The 19120-nt window shown below is 49.3% G+C and overlaps 1 protein-coding gene and 1 long non-coding RNA gene across 2 annotated transcripts; one reads left to right on the plus strand and one right to left on the minus strand.

Moving 5' to 3' along the window:
* Nucleotides 1-15399: 15399 nt before the first annotated feature.
* On the minus strand, nucleotides 15400-17049 carry LOC127306425 (uncharacterized). Its single transcript, XR_007854653.2, has 2 exons — nucleotides 16930-17049; nucleotides 15400-16777 (listed from the first exon to the last, which is right to left on the minus strand). It is a non-coding gene; the product is annotated as an uncharacterized lncRNA (long non-coding RNA).
* Nucleotides 16349-18056, plus strand: LOC127306424 (beta-amyrin 28-monooxygenase). The gene is made up of 3 exons (XM_051337059.2): nucleotides 16349-16796; nucleotides 16884-17071; nucleotides 17364-18056. Exons 1-3 carry the CDS (start codon nucleotides 16349-16351, stop codon nucleotides 17673-17675), a joined length of 948 nt encoding a protein of 315 aa, XP_051193019.2. The 3' UTR covers nucleotides 17676-18056.
* Nucleotides 18057-19120: the final 1064 nt, after the last annotated feature.

Below are 19120 nucleotides of genomic sequence, written 5' to 3' on the forward strand. Positions count from 1 at the left end.
ATAATATTCATGGCGAAGGTTGAAACTGCTTCATTAATTGTTATATGGTTGGAAACGGGAAATGCTACATGTGGTAATTGGTAGAATGTCTTGAATAATGTGATACTTGGTAATTGTTGTGCTCATGTTTAAGCTCTTGCATCATGTACTTTGCACCTATTAGTGAAGAAATACTGTAGAGCTTGTTAAAATTTGGTTTGCATAATTAGTCTCTCTAAGTCTAGATATTTTCTGGTGAGGGTTTGAACAACAAGGAAGACAGTGTAGAGTCTTATAATGCTTGCAATATGTTCTTATGTAAGTTTTGCTGTACCGGTTCATACTTGAGTTTGCTTCAAACAACCTTGCTAGCCTAAGCCTTGTATTGAGAGGGATTAGTTCTCGTGCATCCAAAATCCTTGAGCCAAAAACTATGCCATTTGTGTCCACCATACCTACCTACTACATGGTATTTTTCCGCCATTCCAAAGTAAATTGCTTGAGTGCTACCTTTAAAATTCCATTCTTTGTCTTTGCAATATATAGCTCATGGGAAAAATAGCTTAAAATTTATTGTGGTATTGAATATGTACTTATGTGTTCTATTTCTTAATAAGTTGCTTGTTGAGCGATAACCATGTTCCTGGGGACGCCATCAACTATTTCACTTTGTTGAATATCATGTGAGTTGCTATGCATGTTCGTCTTGTCTGAAGTAAGGGTGATTTATCATGATCAAATGGTTTGAGTATGCATATTGTTAGAGAAGAACATTTGGCCGCTAACTAAAGCCATGATCCATGGTGGAAGTTTCAGTTTGGACAACAAACCTCAATCTCTTATGAGAATATTATCTGTTGTTGAATGCTTATGCATTAAAGAGAGTCATTATCTGTTGTCTATGTTGTCCCGGTATGGATGTCTAAGTTGAGAATAATCAAAAGCGAGAAATCCAATGCGAACTTTCTCCTTAGACCTTTGTACAGACAGCATAGAGGTACCCCTTTGTGACACTTGGTTAAAACATATGTTATGATAATCCATGTAAATCCAAGCTAATTAGGACGAGGTGCGAGCACTATTGGTAATCTATGCATGAGGCTTGCAACTTATAGGATATATTATACATAACACATATGCTTTATTACTACCGTTGACAAAATTGTTTCTTGTTTTCAAAATAAAAGCTCTAGCACAAATATAGCAATCCATGCTTCCCTCTGTGAAGGGCCATTCTTTTACTTTTATGTTGAGTCAGTTTACCTACTTCTTTCTATCTTAGAAGCAAACACTTGTGTCAACTGTGTGCATTAATTCTTACATGTTTACCTATTGCACTTGTTATATTACTTTATGTTGACAACTATCCATGAGATATACATGTTACAAGTTGAAAGCAACCGCTGAAACTTATATATTCCTTTGTGTTGCTTCAATGCTTTCTACTTTGAATCTATTGCTTTATGAGTTAACTCTTATGCAAGACTTATTGATACTTGTCTTGAAAGTACTATTCATGAAAAGTCTTTGCTATATGATTCAGTTGTTTACTCATTACTTTTACCATTGCTTCGAATCGCTGCATTCATTACATGTGCTTACAATAGTATTGATCAAGATTATGATAGCATGTCACTTCAGAAATTATCTTTGTTATCGTTTACCTACTCGAGGACGAGTAGGAACTAAGCTTGGGGATGCTTGATACGTCTCAAACGTATCTATAATTTCTTATGTTCCATGCTACTTTTATGATGATACTCACATGTTTTATACACACTTTATGTCATATTTATAAATTTTCCGGCACTAACCTATTGACGAGATGCCGAAGAGCCAGTTGCTGTTTTCTGCTGTTTTTGGTTTCAGAAATCCTAGTAAGGAAATATTCTCGGAATTGGACGAAATCAACGCCCAGGATCTTATTTTTCCACGAAGCTTCCAGAAGTCCGAAAGGGAAACAAAGTGGGGCGACGAGGCGGCGACACGCCAGGGCGGCGCGGCCCAGGCCCTGGCCGCGCGGCCCTGTTGTATGGGCCCCTCGTGTCGCCCCTAAACCTACCTCTCCGACTATAAGAAGCCTTCGTCGATAATAACTCCAGTACCGAGAGCCACGATACGGAAAACCTTCCAGAGACACCGCCGCCGCCAATCCCATCTCGGGGGATTCAGGAGATCGCCTCCGGCACCCTGCCGGAGAGGGGAATCATCTCCCGGAGGACTCTTCATCGCCATGATCGCCTCCGGATTGATGTGTGAGTAGTTCACCCCTGGACTATGGGTCCATAGGAGTAGCTAGATGGTCGTCTTCTCCTCATTGTGCTATCATTGTTGGATCTTGTGAGCTGCCTAACATGATCAAGATCATCTATCTGTAATGCTACATGTTGCGTTTGTTGGGATCCGATGAATATGGAATACTATGTTATGTTGATTATCAATCTATCATCTATGTGTTGTTTATGATCTTGCATGCTCTCCGTTGCTAGTAGAGGCTCTGGCCAAGTTGATACTTGTAACTCCAAGAGGGAGTATTTATGCTCGATAGTGGGTTCATGCCTCCATTAAATCTGGGACAGTGACAGAAAGTTCTAAGGTTGTGGATGTGTTGTTGTCACTAGGGATAAAACATCAATGCTATGTCTAAGGATGTATTTTTTGATTACATTACGCACCATACTTAATGCAATTGTATGTTGTTTGCAACTTAATACTGGAAGGGGTTCGGATGATAACCTGAAGGTGGACTTTTTAGGCATAGATGCATGCTGGATAGCGGTCTATGTACTTTGTCGTAATGCCCAATTGAATTCCACACTACTCATCATGATATGTATGTGCATTGTCATGCCCTCTCTATTTGTCAATTGCCCAACTGTAATTTGTTCACCCAACATGCTAATTCTTATCGAAGAGACACCACTAGTGAACTGTGGACCCCGGTCCATTCTTTTACATCGAATACAATCTACTGCAATACTTGTTCTTACTGTTCTTTGCAAACATCATCTTCCACACTATACATCTAATCCTTTGTTACAGCAAGCCGGTGAGATTGACAACCTCACTGTTAAGTTGGGGCAAAGTACTTGGATTGTGTTGTGCAGGTTCCACGTTGGCGCCGGAATCCCTGGTGTTGCGCCGCACTACACTCCGCCACCAACAACCTTCAACGTGCTTCTTGGCTCCTACTGGTTCGATAAACCTTGGTTTCTTACTGAGGGAAAACTTGCTGATGTACACATCATACCTTCCTCTTGGGGTTCCCAACGGACGAGTGCTTTACCGTCACAAGGAAGCTACTACTACCACGCTAGCAGCAACAACTAATTGTAATCTTGCACTTGTTGCATGATAATTTTAGACAAGCAACAGTAGGGCCTTGCCACTGTCGCGAGGTTCCGAGAAGCTGGGTAACTCGTGTATCCCCGTCCCGGTGACTCCTCGCCCCATGGTTCCCCCTCTCTATGATCTGTGAGACACCCCTCACTGGAGTACCATCGATCACACAACGACAATTGGCGCCCATTGTGGCCCCAACAACGTTGGAAGGCTGGACCTGGACATGATCCGCCTTCGCATGCATCAACGACACCATCGCCGTCGGGTGCATCCTCTATGCTGGCAATTACCCCATCGTCTCCAATGAAGAGTGCTGGATTCCGAGAAGGAGAACACCGTCCATTGTTCCATCATCCCAATCGGTCTCATCGACGAAACTAGTGATTCCACTAGGTTTGCCGGAACAAGCCATGCACATACGATGAGCTCACAATAGTTGCTCACCCATGAACTTGGATGAATACGAGGTAGCCATGAAGGAGTACAACGCTGAGCTCACAACAATTGATCAACCACATGCCACCCAACAGGTCTTCGCAACCATGATGGAGCTGGCCGGAGACGACACCGCCAATCAGAGAAACCCGGAGGTGGAACTAGAGGCACCTAAGGAGGACGCAGATATGGCGGATGATGCTCGGAGCAATTTAGAACAGCCACCAAACCCTTCCCCCCAACATGATGTGTTTCCGCCCGGAACCTGAAGATCCCCACATGGACTTAGAGACGATATTGCCAGGTATGGAGAGCTACTGGTTACACCCATCATGATAGATCGTGTGAAAGAGGTAACTAGGCTTGATGGGATGCGTGAGGAACTCCGAAGGGAGGCGAAGAACATCGAAAAAACCAGCATAGAAACCATGAAACTGCAAGAAAATGCTCTAAAGTACCAGGAGGGTGCAACCCGCACATAGGAGAAGGCTGAAGCGGTCCAGAAGCAACTTCAAATGGAATACAAGCGGGTGCAAGAATAAAAGAAAAAAAGAAGAGGCATAGCGGCAAGGTCACCCTCCCCGCGCGCAACCTCAACTTCGACGACGCCACAAAAGCACCCCCACGTAAAATTCAAAAGTGACATACTAACTACACAGACAAGAACGACAGAGAGGTCATGGTGATGCCAAAGGACAACCTAAGGGTGGCCAAACGAATCTTGGACGAGCGTGAAGACCCGGTTGCAATATTCAAGGTCAAGTACTGGACCTCCTCAATAAAGTCTTGGAGCAGTAGGACAAGGCGGACACCTCGCAGAGGTTGGCTTCCGACCCCAATACCTGCATGTCTAGTGCAAAAAAGGAAGTCCCTACGGCCAGGACAGATCCAAAGGACCACCACTCGGAAACCGGCTCTACGAAGTGCCAGGGAAGAGACGCCAGAAACTAGAAGGATCCCATCCCAATTTTCTGCAGCTCTCTAGGATTTCTAGATTAGCCCCACAAACCAACACATGTCTTTTTTGTGCACTTTATCCTCACTCGTGCGTACCCGGGATGGACTTCCCGGTCAGTCACCCATCCTCAAATCTCTCCAAGACGATGAGCTTCTGGAAAAGAAGTTGCAACTTATTGATATAGGTATCCTATCAACCCTATTGAGCCTTGGACCAGGATGTCACAATTTCCTGCCCCGTTAGTGGCCTCGGCGTTGTTTATGTGGTAAGGCCATTATCAAACTGACTGTGTACATGGCTTTACAATTTAGCACATCCAGCGGTTTGTGCCTGTGTTGGTACCCCGTGCTTTGGATTCATTCTAGGTTATCTGGAAGAAGGGCTATGATGTGGGCATTACCCTTCGGGTACCCAATATTGGCCTACCTCCTCTGGCCCAATAAGGGGCCCATGAGCATCATCGCAACCCAAGGTGGACCAAAGCGTCGGTTGCAACAGTGGAAAGATAGAAGGAGACGAATTCTTGGTGGGAAAGGCATGAAGGCGTCGAATAAAGAAAGGATAGATCAGATTTTTTTGTAATCTAGTCGAATCCGTGCATGACCCTCGGTACCTGACCTCCTATATAAAGGCCAGGAGAGGGCCTGCCGGATCCATACCCTCATAATCGCATACAACCACACATACATCAAACCCCAGAATACTTTCCTCCCGGCGAGATTCCCACCACGCAGTCTATCGACTGCCCCATTGTAATCAGTTTCATTTATAATTAAGATCAAACAAGCATGAGTAAGGGTTTTACCTCATCGAGAACCCCAAACGTGGGTACCAACTCTCTCTTTGTTCGCCTGGTATCCGATGTCTAGCGCTAACCTATAGGTAGGATTCCGTCAATCCTAAGCCCATCATAGTGGGGTAACTTGTGTCAAATTTGCACCTTCGTTCGACATTATTTGTGTGAACTATATGATTCCCCAAAATCAGTGGCGGAGCTTGAAGAAATTCCTTGGGCGGGCCAGCTAAAGAAAACATAATTCTTTTTTTTCTTAACCATACCTAGACACTAACTATTACTCAATTAATTTATTCTCACCATGGCGGTTAAATTCGCAAAATTGAGGAATAAATTCATGAACAGTCCAAAGGTGCTATTAAATTGCTAACCAAGAATTTGAGGAAAGAAAGAAAATTAGAGCATCTATAGCAGATACCTCCATATCGGCCTGCAAACGCCACTTCGGTCGGGCCGATATTGGGTCTTCGGCCATTTTTTGGGCCAGACCACACCCCGCATCGGCGGTCTGGCCTGGCGAACATCCGGGCCGCAGCCTAAAAGCGCGAAATGCCCCCATATATGACGGTCGGCGAGGCGGATGGGGGCCAAACCCCATCCGCTCCTCCGCCTCTCCGCCTCCCACCGACGTCAAATCGACGCCCTGCCGACGGCCAATCGAGCGAGGCCGCGCGTAGATCGAGCACCCCGAGCTCCTGCCGGCGACGATGGTGGCGGGTAACGGCCGAAGCGGGCGCGGGGCGGCCAGATTGGCTGCGGTGGGAGCTCCACCCCTCCTCCCGCCGGCGAAAGGAGAAGACGGAGGCGGAGAAGCTCCGCTCCGACGCGGCGCGCATCCTCGGTAGCTACCGCTACCGCAACTACGGCGTGGCGGTGCCGCCAGCTTTCGCCAAGCGGGAGTCGGAGCGCTACCGCCGCCGCGCCTCGTCCTCTTCCGTATCTTTGTCGAGGAGCAGGGTCGCGTCTTCATCGACCTCGGCAGCGACACGGAGGGAGGCCGCTCCGACGTGCCTTCGCCACGGCACAGGCTCCGGTGAGTATCCCGGAGTCGATTTTGCTGATATAGGTTTCCGTGGCAACGGATTTCAACTCGAATTTAGGAAATTCGAGTTCTTTTGATGTAAATGTAGTCGAATTTAGGGTCAAGTACGCATGAACTGTCCGATCGAATTGATCTTCCATCTTGTGCGTGTTTTTATTTACATTTGCAGTTTTATATGTCGTATCTGAACTACGCTCGTGTTTTCTAACCCTAAACCGACGTTGGGATGCTCTGGATACGCCGATTTGGGGTTTGGGCCTTTGGGGTTTACCGTACCTGCTAGAGATACAACGTAGAAAAACTGGAGATGATTAGGGAGCTGGATTCAATAGCAGCGTTCGGCCGTTGGCCCTGCCCCTCCGATGCGGCAATGTCCTGGCCCGCCCAAGGAATATGCCTACATGTGATGGCGCGGCGTAGATGCCTCAAGGAAGCTGTACACGCGATAGCCAGGCGACGAAAGTGAGAAAGTCGAGCGAAGCACACACACAACCTAACAAGCCAGTGTGTTGTGAGTTGTGACCAGCTGGGCTTGGATACATAGGAGTAATTTTTTTAGCAGAAAATATGGGCGGGCCATGGCCCAGTTTTGTCTCAAGGAAGCTCCGCCAGTGCCCAAAATAGTCGTGGTTTTGGGCAATACTATCAATTTATATGGCATATTTCCCGCATGCATTTTCCTATTTAGTGAAACTGGAGAGAAACAAGTCAAACCTTCATAGTTGGACCAAAAGCATCGGGCCGCTGGATTACCCCCAACCCAAACTAACACATGTGCCCGCGGCCCAACCCAAACTAACACATGTGTCAGGAGAGCTAATTTTATGCCCGTGGCCCAACCCAAACATATTAAAACGGACATTTATTGATCATGACAAGGAGCATGGGTTTTGGTTTGCCCAATTGAACTTTCCCAAATTGCCAGCTATTGGATGGAGGGAGTATGATACTTCTTCCCTTCCAATGGATGTAAATCTAGAGAAACTCACTTAATTTGGAAAAGAGGGACTAGTTGCTAAAAATAATAGATTAAAGTATGGGTTTTGATTCCTTTTCTCCCTCAACAATCTTTATAATTATGGTGTACATGTGTGTAAGCAAGTACATGAAGCTAGCTAAGCTTATGTTACACGCTCAAGTACTAAAGCAATTAATCAAGTGCTTGGGGACGAGTTGGGTGGCGGCCGGGAAACTCTTTGCTGCAGATTGGAGTTCATCACATGGCGGCCTCAGCTCGCTGCCATGATCCTAGGCTAGCCACTCATGATGTCGATGAAGGCATCGGTTCAACCTCCAAGATGAAGGCCCTCCGAGGGATTCCTGCCGCCGTGCGACGCTCTTCTTCTCCCAAGTGGTCTCGTCCCAAGATGGACAGCTGGAGGTCGAGTCTCTGCTGTTGTGGTGGAGAAGAAGGGCTTGATTGCTTTTCTTGTTTACTCTTTAGGGCCCTTTGTGCTAATTTATAGGATTATGTTGTATTTGCTATTTCTTTAGGGTCCTGTTTACAATATGTACCTCCACCGTTGATATTAATGCATCTCTAGGCCTCTCTGGGCCTTTCCCAGGTTCAGAAAAAAAAAGCTAGCTAAGCTTGTGTTACACGCTCAAGTACTTGGGGATGCATACGTAGTGGCCTAGTGGTGCATGTGCCTTGTTCAGTCACCGCACGTGGTCAAACGATCGACTCGTTTAAAGGTCAATACCAAGAAATCTGAAGAAAGAAAATCATAGTCAACTCGACTCACTCCTATCCCCTATATTCCTCGTTTGCAGTTAGCAACTTGCTCTCACTCTCCAATGGATTACTTGTCCGTGGTCGTGGTACTCGTTGTCACGATCGCATCCATAGCCATCATCCACCTCCTGACCAGAGCCAAGAAACCATGTCCGCCCAACCTGCCCCCGGGCTCCCTCGGCCTGCCGGTGATCGGCCAGAGCCTCGCCCTGCTCCGGGCCATGCGCGGCGACGGCAGCAGTCGGTGGATACGGGACCGGATCGACAGGTATGGACCGGTCTCGAAGCTGTCGCTGTTCGGCACGCCGACGGTGCTCCTCGCGGGGCCGGCGGCCAACAAGTTCACCTTCTTCAGCAGCGCGCTGTCGACGCAGCAGCCCCGGTCCGTGCAGCGTATACTCGGGGAGAAGAGCATCCTGGACATCCACGGCGCCGACCACCGGCGCATCCGCGGCGCGCTGATGGAGTTCCTCAGGCCGGACATGCTCAGGACGTACGTCGGCAAGATCGACGGCGAGGTGCGGCGCCATCTCGACGAGAGCTGGGCCGGCCAACCGACCGTCACCGTGCTGCCGTGATGTGGTCTAAGACCTCGTTTGTGGCCCGATCTCGTGAATTGACCCGGAATCGAAAGGGCAAAAGAGGGGAAACGAAGAACACGATGAACACGATGAACGCGAAGAACACGAGGACACACGCACGCGCACCAACCCGATACAATCGATACTTACCCCCGTGGCTTGATGGACCACGCCGAATAGAATCACCCACGGAAGAGACCGCGGTAGAATTCCGAGGTGAGAGACTCGGTGTTGGAGACGGAGATCGGTGAGGGAGAGAGAGTGCACCACACTAGAATCTCACTCACAAATCCAATCAACAACAAGGGTGGCCTTGATTACAGAAGGATGATACCCTAGGGAGACAAAGCTCAGAATCTATTCTAAGCCAAATCTTGTCTAACCCTAACAAATGGGGAGTACGGAGATACATATAGGTTCAGATTCGAGCAAGGGTAGTTTAGGTATTACATGGCATCAAGGATGGACGTCCAGATGAAGATGAACGGTTCAGATTTGAGGCGGATTAGGCCGAGCGGTACCTCGGGCGGAGGCTCCGGCCATGGTACCGGAAATACACCAAAATCTGGTCGAAGAGTTACTGGGAGACGGGGCCTCTGGGCGGTACCACGGCCGGAGGTACCGCCCAAGGTACCGGGGAGCTGCATCACATGTTACTGGGGGTCGGGGCGCCCCAGCGGTACCTTGGCCGGTACCATGGCCGGAGGTACCGGCCTCCCCTTCTTTCCCGCGGCCAAGAGGTGCCGCTCAGCATCTGGCTGGAGGTGGCGCTTAGAGCTGGCCGGTAGTACCGGCCAAGGCTGGCCGGTAGTACCGGGCCTGGCCCCTCCCGCGTGGTGGCCTTCTCCTGGGCGTGGTACTGGCCAAGTGAGGCCTGGAGGCTCCGGCCCCCTCCTGGGTGGAGGCTCCGGCCTCCTCCTCTCCCCCTTTCTTCTCCTTTCTTCTTATCTCTTTCTCTTCTTCTTTCTTCTTCTTCCTCTCTTCTTTCCTTCTTCCTCCTTAAGCATGATGGACTCCCTCTTGTGAACTCTTGTCGATGTTTGTACCTAATGACACATAACACATATCCATGAGGTAGTATACCATCCAATGTATTGACGACGTCGAGTGTCGAAAGGAATGAGTTCACCTTGTCATGTATCGCGTAGGTTCGGGTTGTCGGTCCACTTGGGGGATTCCGTGGCCATGGTGTAGCGTCGACGATAGGCGGGGCTGCATCATCTCCCCCCCCTTGGGGAAGAGTCGTCCTCGACTCTTGTTCCTCTTCATCTCCATGTTGTGACGAGAGGTCCGAGATGGTGAACGTCTTGCTCACCACGTACTTGGGAGTTTGGTTGTCGAAGAAGCAGTCGAAGAAGCACTTGGGGAAAAACAACTTGCGAAGGGAAAGCTTGTGGATGCCAATTTGGTGATCGGCGAACAAGAGGCTCTCAATCAAATACGAAGCATCAAGTCGTTTCTCGAAGAGACATTTGGCAAAAATGGGAACCAAAAGAGTGTGGATGTGTCCAAAATTTGGTAGGGCAAAAATTTGTGCATGTAAGAGTTGTATGGTGTGAAGAATGTGTGGTGTGGCCTTGTCCCAAGCAAATGGAACAAACAAAAGGCAAGTATCGGCGGCAAAATTTGGGGCAAAATTGTTATGTGCAATGGCAAAACGATGGAGACTTCGAGCTTGGGAGAGTATGGTTGGCGTGAGCCGAGTATGAGCCTCCTCAAGTGTGAAAGAATCCATTGCAAATGCCAAAGATGAAATGAAAAATCCAAAGATGAGCAACTTTGTGTGTGACATGTGGCACAAGATGCATAAGGTGTCTCTCTCATGTATAACATGGTCCTTGAGATTCTTGGAGTGTATGATGATATCATCAAGACATACAACAATCATTGTGCCAACAAGATGTGTCAAGATACGTTACATAAGAGGCAAAAGAGGTGACGAGGAGTTGGACCAAACCGGAAACTCGACAAGGCAAGCCGGAAACACACGAGGGCGAAAGCTTGTGGGAACATACCCTTTGGTGTGATTCCCGCGGGTTAGGTCCTTGTTGGGGTAGCTCTCAATTGCGCGTTTCGTCAACTCATGCTCCGTGGCGGTGGAAGTTGTCATGCGGGTACCTATACACACAATAGAGGAAACAAAAAGCGTGTGTGCATGGTAGAGGAACACATCATCCATCATGATGGTCCAAGACTTGTGCGCATCACCATGAGTGTCAAGCAAAATAGTATGAAATGCATGGCGATAGTGCAAATGGCATGAAGCTGCATGCGTGGCATGTGGGAACTCATGATCATCAAAAATGGAGAAGGCTATGGGGGCCATCTCGTGGACAATGAAATAAGCATGTTTGCATACCAAGCATAAGAAAGGGGAATTGTTCACAATCTTGGATGCAAGGATCGTGGAGTAGTGCAAACATTTTGGGCAAAGCATGCGGACGCTAATGTCATCATTGTCATTGCAAGCAATACATGTGAAAGAGCAATTGGTCGACATGTTGCAAGCAATGGTGGAGAAATTAAAGCTCTCATAGCATGGCATGGTCAAGGTATCACAAGCACTCAAATCCACATGATCAACAATGTTGTCAAGCAAAGTATCACAAGGGAACATGAAAGTAGCATGTGACGTAGCAAATGGATCATCAAGATCATGCATGCACTCATAAGTCATCATGTCCACTAGTGGGATCATGGCATCACCAACACCTATGTTGTTACCTTTGTAGGCCGACTCATTTGAAGTAGGTGTGGTGGAAGTAGGAGGATCCATGTGGTCGGCATGTGCATCTTGGAGCAAGCATGGTGAGATATCTTCATCGTCATGCACCATGTACATCGTCTCCATGATCGGAAACTCGTCCTCCTCGGAACCTAGTGCAACATAAGGAGACACCAAAGAGGGAGAGGTTAATGTGTTAGCAAATGCGATGTCCTCCATGGACCTATCATCTACCTCTCGCAACTCACTTTGTGTATCACTCATGTCCTCCAATTGGAAGCACTCAAACTGACATGTGGAGTAGAAGTCACTCAACTCACTATCACTCTCGCTCAAGTGGGCTAGGTGGCTCTCAAGCTCACATGGGATTGGTACCAACTCATCGATAAAGCATATGGGAGTAGGCTCGACTTCCTCATCTCCATGCGCCTCCTTGGTTGAAGGGAAGTTCCCATGCTCAACCATCTCAACTCCATGCGCCTCCATAGGTGAAGGGAAGATCCCATGCTCACCATGCTCAACTCCATCGTCTCCCAAGTCGTCCTCCATCGGTGGCGCCGTAGTGTCGTGGAGAGCTAGGCTCGGATCCACATCATCCTTGCGTTGGCCTTGGAGGTCTTCATCTTGAAGTGTGGGCGCCGTAGGCTTCTTGGTGGCTTGGCCTTGTAGCTCGTCGAAGTGGAGCATGTCGGCGCTCGTCGATGTGCATTGCCATGCCATGTGACCCTTGGCCTTGCATACCTCACAAAGGAGATTGGGACATTCCCGAGGAAGGTGGCCTTGTTGCTTGCACTTGTAGCATCGGAGTCCATAGGCATGTGACGAGCTAGAGGCCATTGTGGTGGTGGCACACGAGGTGGAAGTCGCCGTATGAGGAAGGTATGCGGGATGTGCACTTGCCATCCTTGGAGTGGTAGACACCGTATGATGGTGTTTGTCGTCTTCATGGCGAGGCTCTCGTCTTAGGGCATCATCACCATGGCTTGAGTGGTGTCGTCGAAGATCCGTGGAAGATGTGTGTCGATGGCGCTCATGGAGTAGCTTGTGTCGGCGGTGATCATGTGGTGACGTATGTCGATGGGATCCATGAGGTGGTGATGGTCGACAACGATCATGAGATGGTGTATGTCGATGACGATCCTTGACATGCCTAGATGATGGCTCATGTGGCGTGGCATGTCGCTTGTGGCGCCTTGTGGAGCTTGGAGAAGAGTGTCGACGACGATCATGTTGGGGACGCTCTTGATGCTCCATATGATGTACTTGAAGTCGACGATCTTGTGCATAAACACTCTCATGATGGCGCCTTGTGGAGCTCGTAGAAGTGTGTCGATGACGCTCATGATGGGGACGCTCTTGATGATCCATATGATGGTGCCATCGTGGAGGTCCTCTATCTTCATATGTAGCTCCAATGGCCAAGTGGTGGTACTTGGGAGCATCGTCGTTGCTCCTTGTGGAGACTAGGTGAGGCTCCGCCATGGTGTCGATGTCGTAGGCGTAGCGTTGTTCCACCAAGTCGTCGATATCGTACTCTTGGTGTGGCTCCGCCATGTCGTCGATGTCGTAGGTGTGGCGTTGCTCCACCATGTCGTCCATGCTTGATGAGCCATTGTCGATGTAGAGCTCGTCGAAGTCGTCCGCAAGGTGGCGCTCCATCATGTCGTCCATGTCGAGGATGCTTGGGGAGCTATGGTCGTTGGTGAGCTCCTCGATGTCGGAGATGTCGGCGATGCTCGCGGAGCCATAGTCGGTGTCGAGCTCCACATGTTCCTCCACATCCGCGGTGCTTGAGGAGGTGTCCTCCTCGGAGTGCTCCGTGTACTCCTCCGTATCCTCTTTGTCGCTATACATGTTAGCACGATGGTATGTATATGGTGTATGTTAGTGGAAGAACACTACCTCGCAACCTTACCGTGGTATGATAAGATCGGGGCGATCCAACAAGCCGAGGTCAAAAATCAATTGTATCGGGCACTCACTCAAAGACACACGCAAAAGCTAGCAAATATGGTGTTAGGTGAGTGTGGTGGAAAGCCAAAAGACGAAATCCGAAATCAAGTGTGTTGTCAAGAGTGGGTGAAATCCAAAAATCAAATGTCAAAGCGATGATCACTATAAACACGAAAAAGATATGGAACGCACACACGAGATGAACGGGGTTAGTGCGACCAAGGAATGAGCGGAAAAGTGTAAGAAGCCCGAAAGCAAGGGTGCTCGGTGTCACACTAACACAAGGAGAGGCAAAGCTTTGGTTGCAAACGGAGAGACAACAAAATTCGCACGCGGCATCTCTTCTCTTTTCTCTCTTTTGCTTAGAAGCTTTTTCTCTTTTGTATTTGGTGGCACTTGACACTCTTTTTCTATGTATATGGGGCACTTGCACACTTTTGTATGTATGATGGCACTTGCACTCTTTTTGTGCTTTTCTTTCTTTTTCTCGCTCTATGATAGCGTTAGCTCGCTTTTGCTATCTTGCCACACGAGTTTTGCTTAGAAGCTTGACTCCACACTACACACACACCTCACAATCGGGGCCTCGTGCAATGTCACGCAACACTCGATAAGCAATGCTCGATAGGATAGATCGCAAAAGAAGAGGGGTTACAAGGGGAATGCAAGTTATACCTAAGATGTTAGGCGGTGATGAACACACAACTTGCGATGATGGCGGTGGTGTCAAGAGTACGTTTGCAAGTTCGGGGTGCCGAGGATGTCGTCGCTTGCTTCGGAGCTGCGGTTAGTTTCACAAACAAGACACTCAAACCGGAACAAGCAAACACAAGTTAAGAGAAAAGTCGGGTCAAAGTAGCTTGGCGTCGATGGCGGTGTTATGCCGGTGGTGATATCGGTGAGCTAGCGGCAGCGGTGGTGATGGTGGGGCAGTGGCGATGCTTGCCAGTGGTATGCCGATGGCGGTATCGGTGAGCTTGCGGTGGCGGCGGCGGTGGTGGTTTGCCGCGGCGGTGTTTCCCGATGGTTTGGGGGGGTGGCGGTGTTTGCCGGTGATTAAGGGGGGTGGCGGTGTTTGCCGATGATTAAGGGGGTGGCGGTGCTTGTCGGCTGCGGAGAGGAGTGGTGGTGGTCGACGGTGGTGGGGTGGAGATGGTGGTGGTGGCCGGCTTGGTGAGGAGGAGCGGTAGTGGAGGGTGGAGCCTCCACCCGGAGGTACCGCTCGTGCACGGGTGGAGCCTCCACCCTGAGGTACCGCTCAGCTCTTCCTTTTCCTGGGAGCTCACGCGAGCCACTCTTTCTCTCTCCTGTTCTTCACCAAATCCAAATCCAATTGACCCAAAACTCGAAAATCGAAGGAATTTGTGGATAGAAAGTGGGAGAATTAGTAGATCAACACTAGAGACACCAAATACATGGACCAAAACCACTCAAAACGCAACCAAATCACAGATCGGTCAAAAGGCAATTTAGGGCTATTTTTGGGGATTTTTGGGGAAAATTTTTAGAGACGAAATTGGGTGGGTGGGGGGTCAAATTCGCGGAAACCAAAGGCTGCTGATACCATATGATGTGGTCTAAGACCCCGTTTGTGGCCCGATCTCGCGAATTGACCCGGACTCGAAAGGGGAAAAGAGGGGAAACGAAGAACACGATGAATACGACGAACGCGAAGAACACGAGGACACACACACGCACACCAGCCCGATACAATCGATACTTACCCCCGTGGCTCGATGGACCACACCGAATAGAATCACCCACGGAAGAGACCGCGGTAGAATTCCGAGGTGAGAGACCCGGTGTTGGAGACGGAGATCGGTGAGGGAGAGAGAGTGCACCACACTAGAATCTCACTCACAAATCCAATCAACAACAAGGGTGGCCTTGATTACAGAGGGATGATACCCTAGGGAGACAAAGCTCAAAATTTATTCTAAGCCAAATCTTGTCTAACCCTAACAAATGGGGAGTACGGGGATACATATAGGTTCAGATTCGAGCAAGGGTAGTTTAGGTATTACATGGCATCAAGGATGGACGTCCAGATGAAGATGAACGGTTCAGATTTGAGGCGGATTAGGCCGAGCGGTACCTCGAGCGGAGGCTCCGGCCGTGGTACCCGAAATACACCAAAATCTGGTCGAAGAGTTACTGGGAGACGGGGCCTCTGGGCGGTACCACGGCCGGAGGTACCGCCCAAGGTACCGGGGAGCTGCATCACATGTTACTGGGGGTCGGGGCGCCCCAGCGGTACCTTGGCCGGTACCATGGTCGGAGGTACCGGCCTCCCCTTCTTTCCCGCGGCCAAGAGGTGCCGCTCAGCATCTGGCTGGAGGTGGCGCTTAGAGCTGGCCGGTAGTACCGGCCAAGGCTGGCCGGTAGTACCGGGCCTGGCCCCTCCCGCGTGGTGGCCTTCTCCTGGGCGTGGTACTGGCCAAGTGAGGCCTGGAGGCTCCGGCCCCCTCCTGGGTGGAGGCTCCGGCCTCCTCCTCTCCCCCTTTCTTCTCCTTTCTTCTTATTTCTTTCTCTTCTTCTTTCTTCTTCTTCCTCTCTTCTTTCCTTCTTCCTCCTTAAGCATGATGGACTCCCTCTTGTGAACTCTTGTCGATGTTTGTACCTAATGACACATAACACATATCCATGAGGTAGTATACCATCCAATGTATTGACGACGTCGAGTGTCGAAAGGGATGAGTTCACCTTGTCATGTATCGCGTAGGTTCGGGTTATCGGTCCACTTGGGGGATTCCGTGGCCATGGTGTAGCGTCGACGATAGGCGGGGCTGCATCATGCCGCTGATGAAGCAGCTGACGTTTGACATCATCTCGGCGCTGCTCTTCGGCCTCGAGCGGGGCGCCGCTCGGGACGCCCTCGCCGACGACTTCGCGCGCATGCTCGAGGGCATGTGGGCCATCCCAGCGAACCTGCCGTTCACGGCGTTCAGCCGGAGCCTCAAGGCTAGCCGCAGGGCTCGCCGGGTGCTCGAGGGGATCACGCGGGAGAAGAAGGGAAGCCTGCTGCTGGAGCACCGCAACGGCAAGGCGTCGTCCAACTCCAACAGCGACCTCATCACCTGCCTGCTCAGCCTGACGGACGACCAGGGCGATCAGCTGCTAACCGATGAGGAGATCGTGGACAACGCCATGGTCGCCCTCATCGCTGGCCACGACACGTCATCCATCCTTATGACGTTCATGGTCCGCCAACTCGCCAATGATCCGGTAACCCTGGCCGCCATGGTACAAGGCAAGTAAACATTTCACTGTATTTTGCACAAGAACTGGACTCACCACCGCCATGGTCACGAACTCATGATGGTCTTCCTTGGCACAGAGCATGAGGAGATCGCGAAAAACAAGACCGATGGAGAGGCTCTGACCTGGGAAGACCTGACGAAGATGAAGCTCACATGGCCAGTCGCGCAGGAAACGCTTCGCGTCGTCCCCCCACTCTTCGGCAACTTCAGAATAGCACTTGAGGACACCGAGTTCGATGGCTACTTCATCCCCAAAGGATGGCAGGTCATTTGCTAACTTTGCATCCTTGCACAGCTCACACCAATTAATCGTACCAAGCATCACCAACTTACCGAGAAGCCTCATGCTAAAATCCAAATGTTCGCTCAATATAATTTTTCATCTCAAACCCCAGTATAGAGCCGACGGATTGTCACGTGGCAATGGTCCAGATAGACAAGCAGTTGTCATCCACCCTCGTTCAAAAAATTCCAATTGATATCAACTCGTTAGCTCCATATGCTAAAATCCAAACCTTTCACTCAATATACTTTTCAAACTCTTACACCATTTTCAGGTGTTTTGGACGGCAAACGTGACTCACATGGATGCAAGCATCTTCCAGGAGCCAGCCAAGTTCGACCCATCCCGGTTTGAAAGCCAAACAGTGTCAGCGATACCACCGTGCTCCTTTGTCGCCTTTGGCGGTGGCCCAAGGATATGCCCCGGGATAGAGTTTTCCAGGATCGAGACGCTGGTGACCATGCACCACCTGGTGAGGCAGTTTAGATGGAAGCTATGTTGCAAGGAGAACACTTTCGTCAGGGACCCCATGCCGACTCCGCTGCATGGCCTGCCGATCGAAATCGGGCAGAGGATCGCTCCTTGATCGCGATCAAGCTTCACATAAATCTCGGTATAAAGGCCAACAACATTAGAGCAGCGCTACAGTAGAGGGGTCAATGGAAATGTAGCTGGAGGCAGAGAAGAGGGAAATGCATACATGATATATGCACAATTGTAGAGTTTTGTATTGTGCTATCTCTATTTTTGCCAGAAATAAATATTACAAGAAAAATAATAAAAAATCATTAAAATGTGTTTTTATACTTAAAAGGTTTAACCATTAAATCTGATCTCTGCATATCTAAGCCGCCAGTGTAAGAAATATGCCCTAGAGGCAATTATAGGGATGATTATATTTCGTTGTATCCATAAGTTGTTGTAATGTTTCTTGCATATCCATATGAGGCAACTTGTATTGATTGGCAAGTACGTGAATTGTTTATGAAAATCTTTACTTCTATGGTTTTCTAAAGTTGTTCCTAGTCGAAGTTCATGTGATGATACATGTGAATATTAGACTAGCACATCGATTGGTTGATGATTATGTTTCGTAAGTCATCGACATGGAGATGTCAAACCGATGAGGTTAACACATGTTATGAACGTAGGGTTGGCCCAAAACGAGACATGTAAATTATACTTGTAGTTCTCTTTCTACACAATGTGCCCGCTTTGTCCTTAGACCTGACATTGTCGCATGTACTTGAGATGTGAATCGACTTACTTAGGTAGGGGCCATCAAACACTACAATGTAACAAGGTAGTTATAAAGACCTGAAGCATGTTGCAAGGCTTGGTCAATCAAGATGGAATTTGCCCCTCTCTTCAAGAGAGAGATATCTTTGGGACCCCTCGAGTGATCGCAACTAGAAATGCATGGTCGTGCTACATAAGGTAAGAGTTAACCTAGTAAGGGATTCCGAATCACGATCGAGAAAGAGAGGTTAGCTTAGAGCTTAACCACTGAATGAGCTGCACAAGCGGGACGATATGACGCTTCGCCTCTCTGGCGAAGCTGGAGGCGATCCTGGCGATTCCGCCTGTACGGATCCGAGGAGAGGATCTGTGAGAGTGAGTGGGGAGAAGATTACACCCAAGAGAGTAGTGATTGAGGAAGAGCCATCTCCGGCCGCCCTGACCGCCGCCACGCCCGCCGCTAACCACGCCACCACCATACTGAGCCGCAAGTGTATCGCCGATTTCATTCCCCTTGCCACAAAACAGAGATTGAGAGAAATCATCCGAAGGTCGACAAATCCCCGAAAGAGCCTTGATTACTTCCAGTCTAAATGCTCCACCCTTTTCGACCGGTGCGTCGATTTGGGACCGGCGAGTGTCCCGAGCGGAGCTAGCCGCGAAGCCGATCCGCATCAGCAGTCCAGCCAGGAGTCAGAGGAGACGGAGGAAATTTTGGCAGAGATCCCGCTCGGGATTCCTTCCGGCGATGGAAGGCTTGACCATCAGGTATGCCACAATTTAATCCCTAGT

This window comes from Lolium perenne, chromosome 6 (genome assembly GCF_019359855.2).
Source record: "Lolium perenne isolate Kyuss_39 chromosome 6, Kyuss_2.0, whole genome shotgun sequence".
Taxonomy (NCBI): domain Eukaryota; kingdom Viridiplantae; phylum Streptophyta; class Magnoliopsida; order Poales; family Poaceae; genus Lolium; species Lolium perenne.